This window comes from Carettochelys insculpta, chromosome 12 (genome assembly GCF_033958435.1).
Source record: "Carettochelys insculpta isolate YL-2023 chromosome 12, ASM3395843v1, whole genome shotgun sequence".
In the NCBI taxonomy this organism is placed as follows: Eukaryota; Metazoa; Chordata; order Testudines; family Carettochelyidae; genus Carettochelys; species Carettochelys insculpta.
In genome coordinates, this window is record NC_134148.1 from 19,543,778 (window position 1) to 19,559,502 (window position 15,725).

At 40.5% G+C, this 15,725-nt stretch overlaps 1 protein-coding gene across 1 annotated transcript in view; it reads left to right on the forward strand.

The window, feature by feature from the left end:
- The window catches only part of RFX7 (regulatory factor X7), a 116,776-nt gene that overhangs the window by 91,358 nt on the left and 9,693 nt on the right, over positions 1-15,725 (forward strand). Inside the window, exons 5-7 of the mRNA XM_075007379.1 lie at positions 6,667-6,783; positions 9,025-9,109; positions 9,852-10,059. Coding sequence (XP_074863480.1) covers positions 6,667-6,783; positions 9,025-9,109; positions 9,852-10,059 — 410 coding nt within the window. The remainder of the gene's footprint in view (positions 1-6,666; positions 6,784-9,024; positions 9,110-9,851; positions 10,060-15,725) is intronic.

Here is a 15,725-nt window from a genome sequence, read left to right on the forward strand (position 1 = left end):
TCCCTTCTCTCTGCTGCCGGGAAGATCTTGGCTCGAGTCATCCTAAACCGTCTGATCACCAGCATCTCAGAGGAGAACCTACCAGAGGCACAGTGTGGTTTCCGCCCAGGCTGCAGCACCATTGAGATGATCTTTGCTGTTTGTCAGGTCCAGGAAGAGTGTATAGAGCAGAACTTGGATCTCTACCATGTCTTTATAGGCCTGATCAAGGTGTTTGACACTGTCAACAGAGAAGCTCTGTAGATTATTCTGCCAAAATTTGGCTGCCGGAGAAGATTTGTTAACCTCATACGTCTGTTCCATGATGACATGACTGGCTGTGTCCTTTTGAATGGCAAGTCCTCAGATCCATTTGAAATATCCAGTGGCATAAAGCAAGGGTGCATGCTGGCCCCAGTGTTATTCAACCTCTTTTCACATGCATCCTCAGCCATGCAGTTAGGGACCTGGACCATGGAGTCTACATAAGGTACAGGCAAGATGGGTCACTTTTTGACCTTTGTCATTTGAATGCTAAAATCAAGAGGCTTGAGAGGCTCACCCTTGAAGCCCTTTTTCCTGACGACTGTGCACTTATGGCGCACAAGGAATCTGATCTCCAGGTTATTGTCAACAAGTTTACTGAAGCCAGTCGCCTCTTTGGTTTGACCATCAGCCTAGGAAAGACGGAGGTGCTGTTTCAGCCTGCTCCAGGATCTGCTGCTCTCCCGGCTTCAATCTCTCTTGAAAGAACAGAGTCAGAAACAGTAGACGAGTTCAAGTACCTTGGCAGTGTGATAGCCAATGATGGGTCCCTTGACAAAGAAATCAATGCCAGGATCTGCCAGGCCAACCAGGCACTAGGATGTCTGAGAGCACAAGTGTTGAATCTGCACAATATCCAACAGTTCACTAAAGTAAAAGTGTACAAGGCTGTAGTCCTGACCAGTCCCCTGTCTGGATGTGAAACCTGGATCTTGTACAGAAAACATGTGAAACTGCTGGAGCGCTTCCACACATGCAGCCTGAGGTCAATAGTGCACATTCGATGGCAGAACAGTCACAAACCTGGAAGTCCAAGACAGAGCAGGAACCCCAAGCACTGATGCCATGATTCTGAAAGCCCAGCTTCGCTGGACAGGGCATGTCATATGAATGGAACAGTCAAGAATCCCTAAGCAACTCCTCTGTGGTGAACTCTCCCAGGGCAAAAGGAATCAAGGTAGGCCTCGCAAGAGTATAAAGACTGTGTGAAGGCTAACATTGCTCATGCTGGGTTAAAGTCAAAGCAGCTAGAGCAGCATGCAGAAGACCAAACAGACTGGCATGCTCTCATACGACACATGTATGACAACTTTGAAGAGCAGCGACGCATACGCCTGATTGATGCTCATGCAAAGAGGAAAGTAACAGCAGCAGCTGCATCAACAGAGCCAGGACAGTTCCCCGACCCCTACTCTGAATGCCCATGCCATTCAAGGCTTGGACTCCTGAACCCCATGGGAGTCTACAACCTCTGAGCTTGCGCAGCTCTAGATGTCATCCTTGGACATGATGGACTACCAAGAGAGAAGAAAGAAGAGAAATCTTAGTTACATTTTCCATAAGTACAGTATAATAAAAGTAAATACAAATAAATACAGCAAATACAGTATAAGTTTGCAGTATATGATACTAGTGTTGGTCAATAAAGTACTCTGCATACATTTTTGCTTGTTTCTTTAACAGCTAATCTTGTTTCTCTTTAGTATTATTCATTGCTAGATTATTATGGATATTTGAATATCCAGCAACCTCTCGGTCCCAGGGCTACCAGATATGAAAGAATTTACTGTATTGCAGAAATGGGGAATAGATCTTAAATGGTATCACTTCTTTCCCTAAACGTTCAGGAATACACTATACCAGTGTTTCCCAAACTGTATTCGATAGAACACTGGTGTTCCCCCCAGTGTGAACAGGTATTCTGTGAAAAAATTTTTGATGCTAGTGATATTTTTTGGTCTAAAATATTAAGTATGAAATTGTGTGTACCAAAAATACTAAGGTTTTTTAATAATATTTAGATTGTAGGTGTATTAATATTTATAATGCATTCATAATAGTATAGCTGTTATTATGTGACTTGTTCTGAAACAGTCAGAGTCGATTGGGATTGTTCTGGCACAAGTCATGTTCAGAAAAATCAAGCAATGCTGCACCTGATACAAGGATCCAGCTCTCCTATATCATTTCTAATATTAAGTGGATTTATTATCAAAAGATGTAAAAACACTCTTTCCATTAAAAAAAAAAAACCCTGTCAAATACTATTTTTATTGTGCAGTAGTTTTCTGTAACAATAACAGCTTTATTGAAAAAAAAATTAAAAATTTTTCCATACTTAATTTGTTTTGCTTTTTTTTTCATTAAATCTTTTTTTAGCTTTAAGGAAAGGAAGGCCCTTTTTGAACAGTATTGTCCTTTCTATTTTTGTACAAAGGAATGACACTAACCCTCCTTCTTTCGGCTGTTATATTGATGTTTTGTTTTGCGTTTGTACTTAATTTTAATTTTTATACTTAATTATAGGGTTGCTAGCAGTCCTGTCAGAAGGACATACGTTGTTCATTCAGATAAATTAATTATATAAATAAATGGAGATAAGCCTATCTCATAGAACTGGAAGAGACCTTAAGAAAAATGTTTGTCCAGATCTCTAAATGGCCCCCTCAAGGATTGAACTCACAACTCAGGGTTTAGCAGGCCAGTGCTTAAGCCATTGAGCTTTCCTCCACCAGATGATTTTCTTTTGTTATTTTTTGTTCTTTACAAAAATAAAGGACATCTAAAAAAAACTCTCTTAAATCAACTTTTGACCATTACATGCAGCAATTTTCTTATGAAATCCCCCATCCTGACTAGCATGTATGTGTTTCATCAACATATTACAAGCCCAAAGTGTTCCCTGGACAAATTAGTTTGGGAAACTCTGCCCTATACAATATAAGCATCCTTGAATCAGTATAACTGTGCCTTATTTGGAGATCGCACTGCTATCTTTTTTTTCCCTAAAATAAGGATCGGCAACCCCTGGCATGTGTACCACTGTTGCCACACAAGCCAATTTACGGTGGCATGCGGCAGTAGCTACAGCCCCATCCCTCCTCCCCCATACAGCATGAGAGGGGGCGGGAACATAGGACCAGAACCAGAGCCCTGGCCACGGCATGGGGCCAGGACTGGAGCTGCAGTGCAGGGCCAAAGCCCTGCTATGGAGCCCCAGCGCTGCAGTGCGGGGCTGGAGATGAAGCTGGTGCCCCTCCATGGAACCCCCAGCCTGGGGCTCTGCATGGTGGAACTCCTGCCGCAGCATGGGACCCGGGCTGGGCCCCAGCCAGAGCATGCGGCCATGGTCCGGGGCTACAGCCCCTGGTGAGGGGCCAAAACCAGGGCCCCCACCCAAGTGTGAGGCTGGGCCGGAGCCTCTGCCATGGCGCAGGACCAGGGCACAGAGCACTGGGGCCCCACTGTGGAGTCCCAACTCTGCTATGGCATCCCTGCCACAGCATGGAGTTGGGGCAGGAACCTGTGGCTCCAGGCTTGGAGTGCAGGATTGGGGACAGAGTGCAGGGGCTGGGATCAGAGCTTGGCATTGCCAGTGGATTTCAAAAAGTCATGCTGGCGCTCAGACTATACATAAATGTCAAAAGGTCAAATTACACCACTCTGCCTCAGAAAGGTTGCTGACCCATTCTAAACCAATAATTGTAATAGTACAAAAATTCTGGGTATAACAGGCTTGAATTAATAGGGGCCTGCCAAGCCCATATATAACCAGTTTTAAACTTCTATAAGGATGTCCACACAGGGGCTTGTGTAAAGCCAAATTCCTACAGGCTCTGTAGCTCTTTAGCTAGTCCCCATTACTGCTAATATCCCAGATGAGTTTATTAAATTAATTTATAACCAATTTGGAGCTTTCATGTGAAGAGTCTTCCAATCTCTAGACATAAGCAAAATCTCTCACGGCTGATTTACAATTGTTCATACATGACCTTATACCTTGTTACACCCAAGCAATTGTAACCCATGCCTTAAATACATGTAATGAAACATGAGGAAATAGTAATCACATTGTCGAGGAAATCCTAATCATTCTTCAGATTATGATTTCCACAAAACTTGATCAGAGTAAGGGAATGTCGAAGTGGAGCTCTTGTTTCGAAGCTACCCCCACTGTCAATCTGCAATTCGAAGTCTGCACTTCAAAATTTCGGTGGCCACCATTATGCTAATGAGTTGCTGAATACACCGTTAGCGCCTCATTAGCCTGCTTCGAATTGCCTCATTACCATGCCACCTCTGACAGGAGGTGGCATGTGTAGAATCAGCCTAACATCCTCAGTTGTGAAGATTGAAGCAAAGAATTCATTTAGTTTCTTGGCAATGACTTTGAGTCTTTGAGTGTCTCTTTTGTATCTCTATCATCCAGGAGCCCCACTGGTTGTTTAGCGGACTTCCAGCTTCTAATGTACTTAAATAATATTTTGTTGTTATTTTTTGAGTTTTTGGCTAGCTGTTCTTCAAACTTCTTTTTGGCTTTCCTTACTTCATTTTTACACTTAATTTGGCAGTGTTTATGCTCCTTTCTATTTTTTTCATTAGGATTTGACTTCCACTTCTTAAAAGACACCTTTTTATCTCTCGCTGCTTCTTTTATATGGCTGTTAAACCACGTTAGCTCTTTTTTTTTAAACTGTTTTTTAATTAGGGGGTACACATTTAAGTTGGGCCTCTATTACGGTGTCTTTGGAAAGTTTCCATGCAGCTTGCAGGGATTTTACTTTAGTCACTATGCCTTTTAATTTCTATTTAACTAACCTCATCTTTGTGTGGTTCCCCTTTTTTGAAGTTAAATGTCACATTGTTGGACTGCTGAGGTGTTCTTCCCACCAGAGGAATGTTAAATGTTGTTATATTATGGTCACTATTTACAAGTGGTCCTGTTATAATTACCTCTCGGACCAGATCCTGCACTCCACTCAGGATTAAATTGAGAATTGCCTCTTCCCTTGCCCGTGACTCCAAGAAGCAGTCATTTAAGGTATCAAGAAATTTTATCTCTGCAACTTGTCCTGAGGTGATATGTACCCAGTCAGTAAGGGGATAATTGAAATCCCCTACTATTATTGAATTTTTTATTTTTATAGCCTCTCTAATCTCCCTTAGCATTTCATAGTCACTATCACTGTCCTGGTCAGGTGGTCAATAATATATCCCCAGTGCTTAACTCTTATTAAAGCATGGAATTACTATCCATAGAGATTCTATGGAACATTTGATTCATTTAAAATTTTTACTTCATTTGATTCTGCATTTTCTTTCACATATAGTGCCACTCCTCCTTCATGACCTGTTCTATCCTTAAATAAATTGAAAAGTTATACATATCTCATAGGGCTAGGTGGGACTTCCAGAGGTCATCAAGTCCAGTCCCCTGTAGAGACAGAAAGACCTATCACCAACCCTGACAAATTTTTTTAAATCTAACTTGCTGCAAAACCTTGAAAAGCCTTCTCAAGAATTGATCTCACAACCCTGGATTTACAAGGCTAATGCTTTACTGCAGGGGTGTCCAACCTTTTTTCATGGGGGTCACACTGCAATTTTTACACGTTCTGTAGGCCCAACATAAAGTACCCCCAAACTAACTTCCTGCCCCCAGGCTTAAACCCCTCAGAGCCCTAAACCACCCCCAAGCTTAAACCCCCCCCACACCTCCAAATCATCCCCAGCCTTAAACCCCCCACAGCCCCGCCACCCACCTGAACATTGTGGCAGGGGCAGCTCCCTGCTGCACTGAAAGAATAGGACTCAGTTTAATTGGTTTAACAGCCAGATCCCTCCAGTGTGCCTTTAAACCAATTAAGTTCTACTCCAGTGTTTCTCAGCCTTTTTTTAAATAAAGTATCTCTTTTAAAAAAAAAAAAAAATTGTAAGTACCCCCAGTATCCACAATGTTCAGACATGCCAAATCTGCAATTCCTCCTCCTCTCTCCAGAGCCAGGCAGCTCCAGGCCTCTACTTTAACCCAGTTCTCCCTCCCCAAGTACTCCCAGCTCCCCACTTTAAATCAGTGCCCCCTCTCATCTCCCAAAGCCTGGCACCCTCAGCACAAACTGAATGCAGCGACTTACCAGAGCTGTCACCACCTCAGGAGCAGCAGGAGCTGTGCAAGCTGGGCCTGAGGTGTGCAAGCTGGGCCCAAGCTGTGTCTGGGCCCAGTCCACAACCTGCATATGCTGGCTGGCACCAGGGCCCATGCAAGCCATGCCCCGTCTGAGCCATGCTGGAAAAGTGGTGGTGTGAGCCAGAAAAAAACGCTTCATGGGCTGGATTCTAGCCCCCGGGCCACAGGTTGGACACCACTGCTTTAATCACTGAGCTAGCCCTCCCCCAGATGACTAGCCTTTGAACTTGGAGGAGTACAAGAAAAAATGATGGTATTAACAGTTCTTTTTATGCATTTTTAATGTATTCGTTTCATTGTAGATAGATTCATGACTGTTACATGTAGTTCTAAATAGAAATGGTCTGAGCGTTTTTTGTTTTTTTATTTTGAAGACTTTGAGGGAAATTTAATGAGTAGGGTGGCCTTTTCAATTAATACCAGTTTCATTTACATTTTCTTTCCTTCTGTTTTAGGAGCTATTGTGACAATCTTGGCTACCATCCTTTAAGTGCTGCTGACTTCGGAAAGATCATGAAAAATGTCTTTCCAAATATGAAGGCCCGCCGTCTGGGCACAAGAGGCAAATCAAAATATCCTTTGCTAGAATACTTTCCAGTAATCTCTTCTGCACTTGCTTGAAGAACATCTGTTGTTGTAGCTCAGCTACCAGCTAAATTTAGAAGTAAAATTAAATCAAGAAATGTAAACAGTTTCCCCAAAGTGCTTGGTAGAATGCTCAGAAATGTGTTTTTCTTCTATCGTTAAGATGTAAGAAAAGTCTTCAGAGATTTTGTTTCTGTTAGAGTTCATTTGATTCTAAATGTTTAGTTGTTCCTGCAGTTCTTTACCCAGGGAACCTAGTTTTATCTTAAAAATAAAAAGATGGATATTAAATAAAATAACTTGCATTACTTCTAGGCAATACTTTTCATGCCACAATAGCACAAATAAGGAGAATCATGATCTTAATTTCCTCTACCAGCGCAAATCAGTTATGTGAGAAATTAAGATAAAAACTTTGTGGCCTCTTAAGCCATAATGAAGTGTTTAAAATTGTCAGCCCTCACCCCACAAAAGTGCTCAGCTACAGCGCTCTTTTTGGAAGGGGTGGAGGTTAACGGGAGAGGAATGTTAGTTGTCATATAAAAGAGGAAAAGAATCAACTGGATGTCAGTGAGGAAGGAGTTCCAAAGCATTCAAGAATCCACAAAAGCTATAACACAATTAGCAGGTCACCTAAGGATGAAACTTGGAGATACCTGAAAGAATATCAGAGCACAAATAGGCATGTCTACTATAAACAGGGCTGTGCACAATTGAAGGCATCAAAAAAGGCAATGGAGCCAACCTAATGTCATCCCATCCCTTAAAAGGCAGCCAGTGTGAAGAACTCAGATCAAGCAAAGAAGAATTATATCTTCCTAAAGTTGACAGTCAGTCATTGTTTTATGACGGAAAGGTGTGCTGTTCACTTCAAATAAAGGGTGTGGCTCCAGTGCATACAACAAGTAAAATGAGCCCATCATTCTTCCACATCTATAACTGAGCATGCAGAATCAATGGACAACAGCTATGTAACTATATAATCTGAGTACTCCCATCTTTGGAAATGAGATCACAAAAAGGCCTCATCAGTGTTGAGGTGTATGGGAGACAGATCTCTGGAGGGTATGACATTCTCCCTGGAGATCAACAGTTTTCTGTTACCACAGATTGACATTTGTCCTCTAAGGTCTGGACTCTGTGTGTGACTTGAAACACTGGATGGTACTGGCTTTCTGTCTATGCCACAGGGCCAGCTGTGCCTGTAGGACAGTTCTGTCCAGCCCTTGAACATCCATGGAATGCATGTGCAAATTTTTGATGGTGAGAGTAATTAACCATTGCAGCAATTTATCAAGGGTCAAGGTGGATTCTCCATCACTGACCATTTTTAAATCACAATTGGATATTTTTCTGCAAGATCTGCTCTAGGAATTATTTGTGGAAGTTCAATGGTCTGTGCTACAGAGCAGGTCAGTCTAGAAGAGCAGAGGTCCCTTTTGGCCTTGGAAACTATGAATCTGTTTAAGCAGAGACTTAAATGCTTAGTTGGTAACAGTTCATTATATACTCACTGGTTTAGAGAACGAGTGCTTCATGTAATAGGAGATTGGAAAAATTCTAATTTAAAAGAAAAAGTAATTCTTTTATCAATTCAGAGTGATTGAAATGTGTCCTTATCTTGTCAGGGGCTGCTAATGTATCAGAAGTATAAAAAGAACCACCGGCTGGAAGTTAAAACCAGGCAAATTCAAATTAGAAATAAGGCACAAATGTTTAACAAGTAGGGTAATTAATCATTGGGACCACCTAGCCAGGGGCGAGGTGAATTCTTTCTCTTTTGAGGTGTTCAGATTGCCTCAGTAGGTGCCCAGTCATCAGTACTTGGGCTCAGTATGGGGTAACAGGTTGAAATTCTTTGGCCAGTGTGATGCAGTAGGCCAAACTACATGTTTAATGATCCCATTTGGCCTTTAAAGCCATTAAATGTACCTAGAGTCTGCAAATTACAGCATTCAGGCAGACTGCTGTGTTCATTCACATGAAGCCCTACTGACTTAATTTGGATTTCAGGGAATACAACTACCCATGCAGATGACCATGTAGGACTCAAGTCCATCATTTATACTGTTCCAATTCTTGTTTTAATGTAAAGGATTTTTAATGTAATGTCCGCAAGTATGAGGCTTGCATTTCAGTTTTGTGTATAAAGTCTTTACTGGGAAAACATTTGCCATTTTCCTACAAACCAAGGAGCAAAGAATATTTAGACCTTAATTCATGATCACATATTGCTACAGTGGATTGAGGAAGAAAGCTTTCGTTCATATGCCAACACTGCCCAACCTTGGCTTCCATAAAACTGGAGATGGGGTACAGTATTTACATATGTATTTGTACACATTAATATTTACCATATCTTCTTTTAATATTTCACATTATTGAAACAAAATTATTTCATCAGAAGTAAGCAGGCTAAAGAACTTTTATGTTATTTAAAAATATATATAGGATTTTTTTTAACTGAACTCTCAAATCCTAAAACAAGCCCAGTTGGATTTGCTTTAAACTTGAGTAACGATTGGAATGCTATTAATAAAAATGATGATCTGATTTAGCATCTCTTCATAGTGTCATCACCCACAAATTATTTGCTAAATTCATAATTCTTTGTGTATTTCTGCCTTCACTCTAAAAAACTGAAAAGATTGCTGTTAGAAAGAGAGCAGGAGTCATAATGACGCATGCATCTTCCAGATAACAGGTGGCATGCTAAATTTGTAGGCTCAGAAGAAAAGTAGCAAAACACTAAAAATGCTTTGCTAATTTTAGTTTGGCTTTTCATGCAGTGGGCATTGGATTGTGGGTAGTGAAAGTGCTGGGATTATTCATGCAGTATTCTTCCAGAACCATAATAGTAACCTTGCATAATGTCTTTGCTTGTGCACAAGTGGTAGGAAAAGATTGATGTGTATCATCTTAGATAATATTGCTTTAGATGAAGACTGAATGCATTTTGTTAAATAAGTTAATGTGTTCCATTTCTGTAACATTTGCTGTAGCGCTATCATAACTAGCACTGAATAACTAACCTTCTACTTTTTCTTTGTTTCAGTCGGATGGCTCAGATCCATCAGGGCAGCTACAAAGTGCTGATGAGGAAGTTGTGTCGGCTGCCTGCCGGCTCGTGTGTGAATGGGCCCAGAAAGTCCTAAGTCAGCCATTTGATTCTGTCTTGGATTTAGCTCGTTTCCTTGTCAAAAGTCACTACATCGGCACCAAGTCAATGGCAGCTTTAACTGTAATGGCAGGGGCGCCAGCAGGTAATGTTATTTCTGAATCTGTGGGATAGATGATCTCTTCTTACTTCAGAAGAAAATTAATGCATTTTGTGTAATGATGCCTTTTTAAATTTAAATAAGAAATGGGGAGACTGGGTGATTGGGGAAGAGGAGCAGATGAATAAGGAATTTGTCTTCTTTGTCACCTCTTGGAATGAGGCCTAGTTGAGGAAGGAAGGAAAGATGTCACAGTCTAATGACCATTAGGTGAAATGAGGACTGTGGAACTCTGCTCCTCCAGAAGTGCTGTGGAGTCCAGTAAGCATCTAAACAGTAAAGAAAGCAGGTGAAAAGAGGAATATTTGGGTACTCTAATTGTTGTGACATGACCCAGGGTACAATCTGGAGAGCCGTGTCCCCTCAATTCTTCAGCCTAGGGTGCCTTTTACACTACTTTTCTGTGAGAGCAACCACTCCTGCTTTGCTCACACACCACCTCCAGCATGTAAGTTTCTCCCAGTTATACTGTGTGAGAGCTGTGGCCAGCCACTTCTGACTTACACTGCCAGCAAATTCTCATTCCCAGACTTGTCTCCAGAAATGAGCATCTTGTATTGTCCAGTGCCCTCATAGAAAGTCCACCATTTTTATTAATAGAAAATGGTAGGCACCGAATCTTGTTTCAGAGGAAATTCCCCACTGCAGGGTTGCATACATTCTCATTGCTGACAATCAAACACCCATCCCTCCCAGCTTCACCACCTGCTTCTGCTCTTTTCCACCCCCACCCCATCACTCACTGCTCTTTATCCTCTTCCTCCTTCATAGCTGGATCTCTTCACATCTCTACCAAACCCCCAGCTTGGCTCCCTCTGCTCTGGAACTGCAGCCTGATGCAGAGCCTGCCTGGCTAGTCAAGAGATGCACACAGGAAGTGGCGCTAGTTGAGCTGTGGCCGGCACAGGTTGATCACCTGCCTCACCCCCCACCCACAATAAGCAGAGGTTTAGTGTCCAGTCAGTACATCTGATCAGATATTGCTAGGTCCCCTTTTCAGTCAGACATTCCTGTCAAAAACTGGGCACCTGGCAACCCTACCCCCCAACGCTTCAATAAAAACACATTGGCATAGGTAAAACAATAAAATTTAAAATCTTTCTGTAGTTGGTAAGTGTTAACAAGACATAAAAGTCAGAATTTGATTACAAGAAAAGATGTAAAATGCAGCTAATATCTAATTTAACAAGCTGAAGGTAATGCAGAGTAAGATGTCTCTCTCATCACATGATTGTGTGTTCTGACTGGCTGGAAGCCTTTCAGTCAGGAACCCTTTTCCAATCCAGCCCTCCTTCCTTTGTCTTCCAAGCATTGTGGATGTTATGGGCAAAGAGAAGGGTGAAGAGATCATCGGAGGCATTTGCTCTCCCCCTTTTTTTTTTTTTTTTTTTAAATAATTCTCTTCTTTAAGAATTAGCTCTTGCTTGGCTTCATGTGACAGAACGTCTGGGATGGGAAGTTCCATCTGTTTCTTTGCCAACATGTAGATTTCTCACTCACGCCCTTCTTTTTGCCAAAGAATGACTGCTTAACCAAGCATTAGTCCATTTGATTATGCCGACACCTGGCTGAGGTGCTTGCTAGCATGGATGGTGGGGAACATAGGCAAGGAAAGGGTATTGTCTTCCCAAAGCTGCTAACACTCCTGCTGGCCTGGAAAGCTGGAGCTGTGGCTTAGCTACCCAGCCAACCTGTGTTCCAGCCAGCTGGAAAGGAACAGGCTGTGCCACCCACTGAAAGTAGGGAGGCTAGAAGCCCTGGGAGTGCTCCAGGGCTGGGAGCTGTAGCTTTTGGGGATGCCAGGGAGGCTTGGCTCTACCAGGGGGTTGTGGAAGGGGCAGAGCCGGGGTTTCCCTTCCCTGACTAAGCGTTCACCTATTGCCCATTCTAGCTAGCCTTTTGTCTACAGAAAACTGGTCTGAAGTTGTTTTCCTGGGCTTGGAACATGTCTTGTACAGTAGAATGTTTTAACTTTACATGCAACGTAGGAAAATATTTTACTAGGACAATAATGGTCTGCATACTATGAGTTTTCAGATGATACCTTACAAGGTATACTATGTGCAAAATACATCATAGTCTTGTAAAACCAGTGAACATAAGGATCCAGATGTCAAAAACATCTGAACAATAGAGAAAGGAGGTGATGTGTGAAATATTTGACTAAATTAATTGTTAGTAAAAGAAGAATTTAAGGAGGCTTCTCTCAAATCCATTTCCTTAGTCTCCAGAAGCAGGTTTTGAAATCAAAATCTCAAAGAGAGGGGGGGTAAATTCCAGTCACCCAAGGCATTTTACAGTCAGGCTGTGGCACTCTAGTTCACCATGACTGTTCAAGTTGGATCTAATATGTTCCCTTTCTATATAGGACAATTACCAGAATATTGGTGGCTCTTTGAAAGTTCCATATAGGGAGAATGCATGTCAAATTGATTAAATATTTTAAAAATGAATCTGTTAAAAATTTCATGTGAAATTATGGTAATTTGTGTTAAGGCTTAAATTTACCGTTACCTATTAAAAATATTAGATAAAAGTTGCACCAGTGAACCTTCCTCAAATAAATTAAAGGGTGTTGCTTTTTAAATTATATACAGAATGGGGAGAAGCACATTTATCTGTTGAGATCAGGTAAAAGTTTTATGTATTACATAAAGTTTCAGTTTTATTTACAGTCTTACAATGTAGCAAGTGCTACTTACATTTTTCCAATTCCTGTTTCTGTTGTGCAGAAAAGCTTTTAACGTAATTACTTTTAATTCCAATTTTAAGTAGTCCATGCAGAGAGGATATTTTCTTTATTTGTTCTTGTTCATTAAAAATTGAGAAATCAATGGGGACTTGTGTTCCTCCTTCAGATTATGAATAAAACCCAGGATGAGATCTACTAAATCTGTAAGCTTGAAAAAAATAGCACTAGATGTTCAAATGTATTTAAGCCATAGACGCCCATATGTATTTTTAGGCACTTAAATACATTTGAAAATCTGACCTCCAGTGACTAAAAACAACCTGTCAATTTATTAACTCCATTGTAAATCCTTCCTTTGTTTAATAAATCAGTTAATTTTAAATGCAAAACATGTTTTGATAAGGTTAACTTTTTTTCTTATTCATCTAACGCTATCTTAGTTTAGTTTAACTAACTGCTGTTTTTGTACTTCTGTACACAGTCACACATGTAATTAAGCAGTGGAACTCACTGCTACAGGACATCTTTGAGATTAAAAATGTTACTATGATTCATAATGGCATTGGACATTTATATGTATATAAGAATGCCCAGAACTATAATATGTAGTGCTGTTATAAATTTTGGAAAAGACAGTTGACCTTATGAATTCCAGTTTCCACTTAAATTGAGTATGAAGTTATCTAGTAAATAAAAATGCTTCATTTGCCATTTTCTAACATTAAAAAAGTAAAAAAACAAAATGGGAATAATGTATGATAATGTATATGACTGCTTAAATAACTGTATATATGCAAATGTAACAAAGGCTCTAGCTGACTGAAAATCAATATTTTAATAGCTATATGAAGCAAAGGGAATCAACTTTTCTTCAGGAAGATAACTAAAAGTACTAATGCAAAACAAGATTATAACCAGTAATTTAAATTAAGGTTTCCTACTTGCTGATTTAAATTGGGATTAAAATCAGTGCTTTAAACCAGTTTGATTAAAATCAGTGGACCCTGCTCTGTATCAGCATTTGAATGGAGAATCAACTATCAAAGCACTGGAGAGCAAGCTTTACTGGAAGCCGATGATAGATGGCCTTAAAATCAAGGGGACTATTCATATGCATAACTTTTGGCATGGTCTTAAATATTTTGTTGGAGCAGGGCTGTAGTAGTACAGTGACAATGCTCTAGAAATTCTTAATAGCTACCGTGTGAATTTTCTGTCAGGAGAATTTATCTCAGCACTCATTTAATTTTCTTTCAACAACTGATGTTCTCAGGGGCAGTCTTGATGCATGTCAGCTGCAAATGGTCCTGAAATGTTTGCTCTGGTTCAGGTAAAACAAGTAGGTCAGCAGGTGTCTACATGAACAGTATTAAAAATAGAGCTTGTGCAGCAGTGTGAATGGGCTTTTGCTGGTTCAAGTTCATGAGGTTCTGTAGCTCTCCAAATGTTATACCTTATTTCACTTTTAATTTAGGATTAAAGCACTACAGTAAATAATACATTGTTAAAGTTAAAAGACAGTTTACAGATAAGAATATATGAATTGCTATACCGCAACAGTTCCTTGTTACATCTATCCTGTCTCCACCAGCGGCCAAAACCCAGTGCATTAGAGGAAGGTGTGCAGGAAACTTCCTAATCGTTAATAGATTGAGATTGGCGCAAAGTCATACACATGAAGTCTACTGTCTCTTGCAAAATTTATAATAGCATTAAATATTATAGTTCTGGATATTCTTATTGTCCATATAAATGTCCAATACCATTATGAATCTTAGTAAGTTTTTTATCTCAAAGATATCCTGTAGCAGTGAGTTCCACTGCTTAATTGCATGTGTGGTTATGTAAAAAAAAAAAAACATGCTCCTTCATCATTTTCAGAGATTCACTTTATTCTTAAACTTCTATGACTATGAAGAGGAGATGAGCAAATATGTATTTGGTATGGAATGTTTGAAATAAATTGCTGAAGTACAAAAAGATGTTATTGAGCTATAAAGCAAAATGATGATTTCTTGTGCATCAGAACTTGTTCTCACTGTGTATTTGTCTCTCAAAAACTGTCTGGCCTGAGAATTTCTCAGTACTTCTATCAAGTATCAGTGTAAACTTTGCATGATACCTAGATAGTCCTCTTCGCTACAAAGAGAGTCTTTAAAATGTAAAAAAGATGGTTAACCACGATGATTGTATGTTTACATAAATAAAATGGGGAAAAATCACAGATTAATCCTCCTCTCCCTTGCTAAGCTCAAGATCATCCTCTTTTTCAGCCACTGGCATTTGGGGCTCATCATTAGAGTTCCTAGCTCATAACTAGAGTTCTTACTCTTTAGGTCCCTTATTTTTCCCTTGCCTGGCTCCTGAACTGATACATGGGAGTGCAAGGCTGCACTCTTTTCATACAGCTTCTTAGATATGTGCTTTAGCTTAAGTAGCTCTGTGAAAAGTACCCCGATACAAAAAACATAATGACCCATCCATCCAGTTCTTCAGCCAAGAAAACTTCCTCCCACCCCTTTTAGATGAGATGGTCTTGCCAGCACTCACAAGGATACCCCACAAATTTTCTCCCTATGTGCTGTCCATATCACCTCACACACCTCACTGTCCATGGTCTGGGCACCAAATCTCTTCCTCTTCGTTTGGAATCCAACTACCTTTCCTTTTTTGCTGAGAATAGTTGTCCATCATGCAGATTGCAGAGAGAGTTCAATTGTATGCATTCCCATAGTTATTCCCCTTCAACATTCAGACTAGGTCTCTCCAGATTTGGACATTTCAGTTCATACGTGAAAAAAGAATTGAGAGGCAAAAGCTGTAAATTGCCAAGGGCTGTAACATGCCACAGCATTTCTAATCTTATTCAAACCTAGTGACTGCTGCTCCTAAGGGAGGTGTTTAGGAGGCACTTTCTGAGCACGTTCTGTATGCTGCCAGTCATTTGGCCTAAAATGAT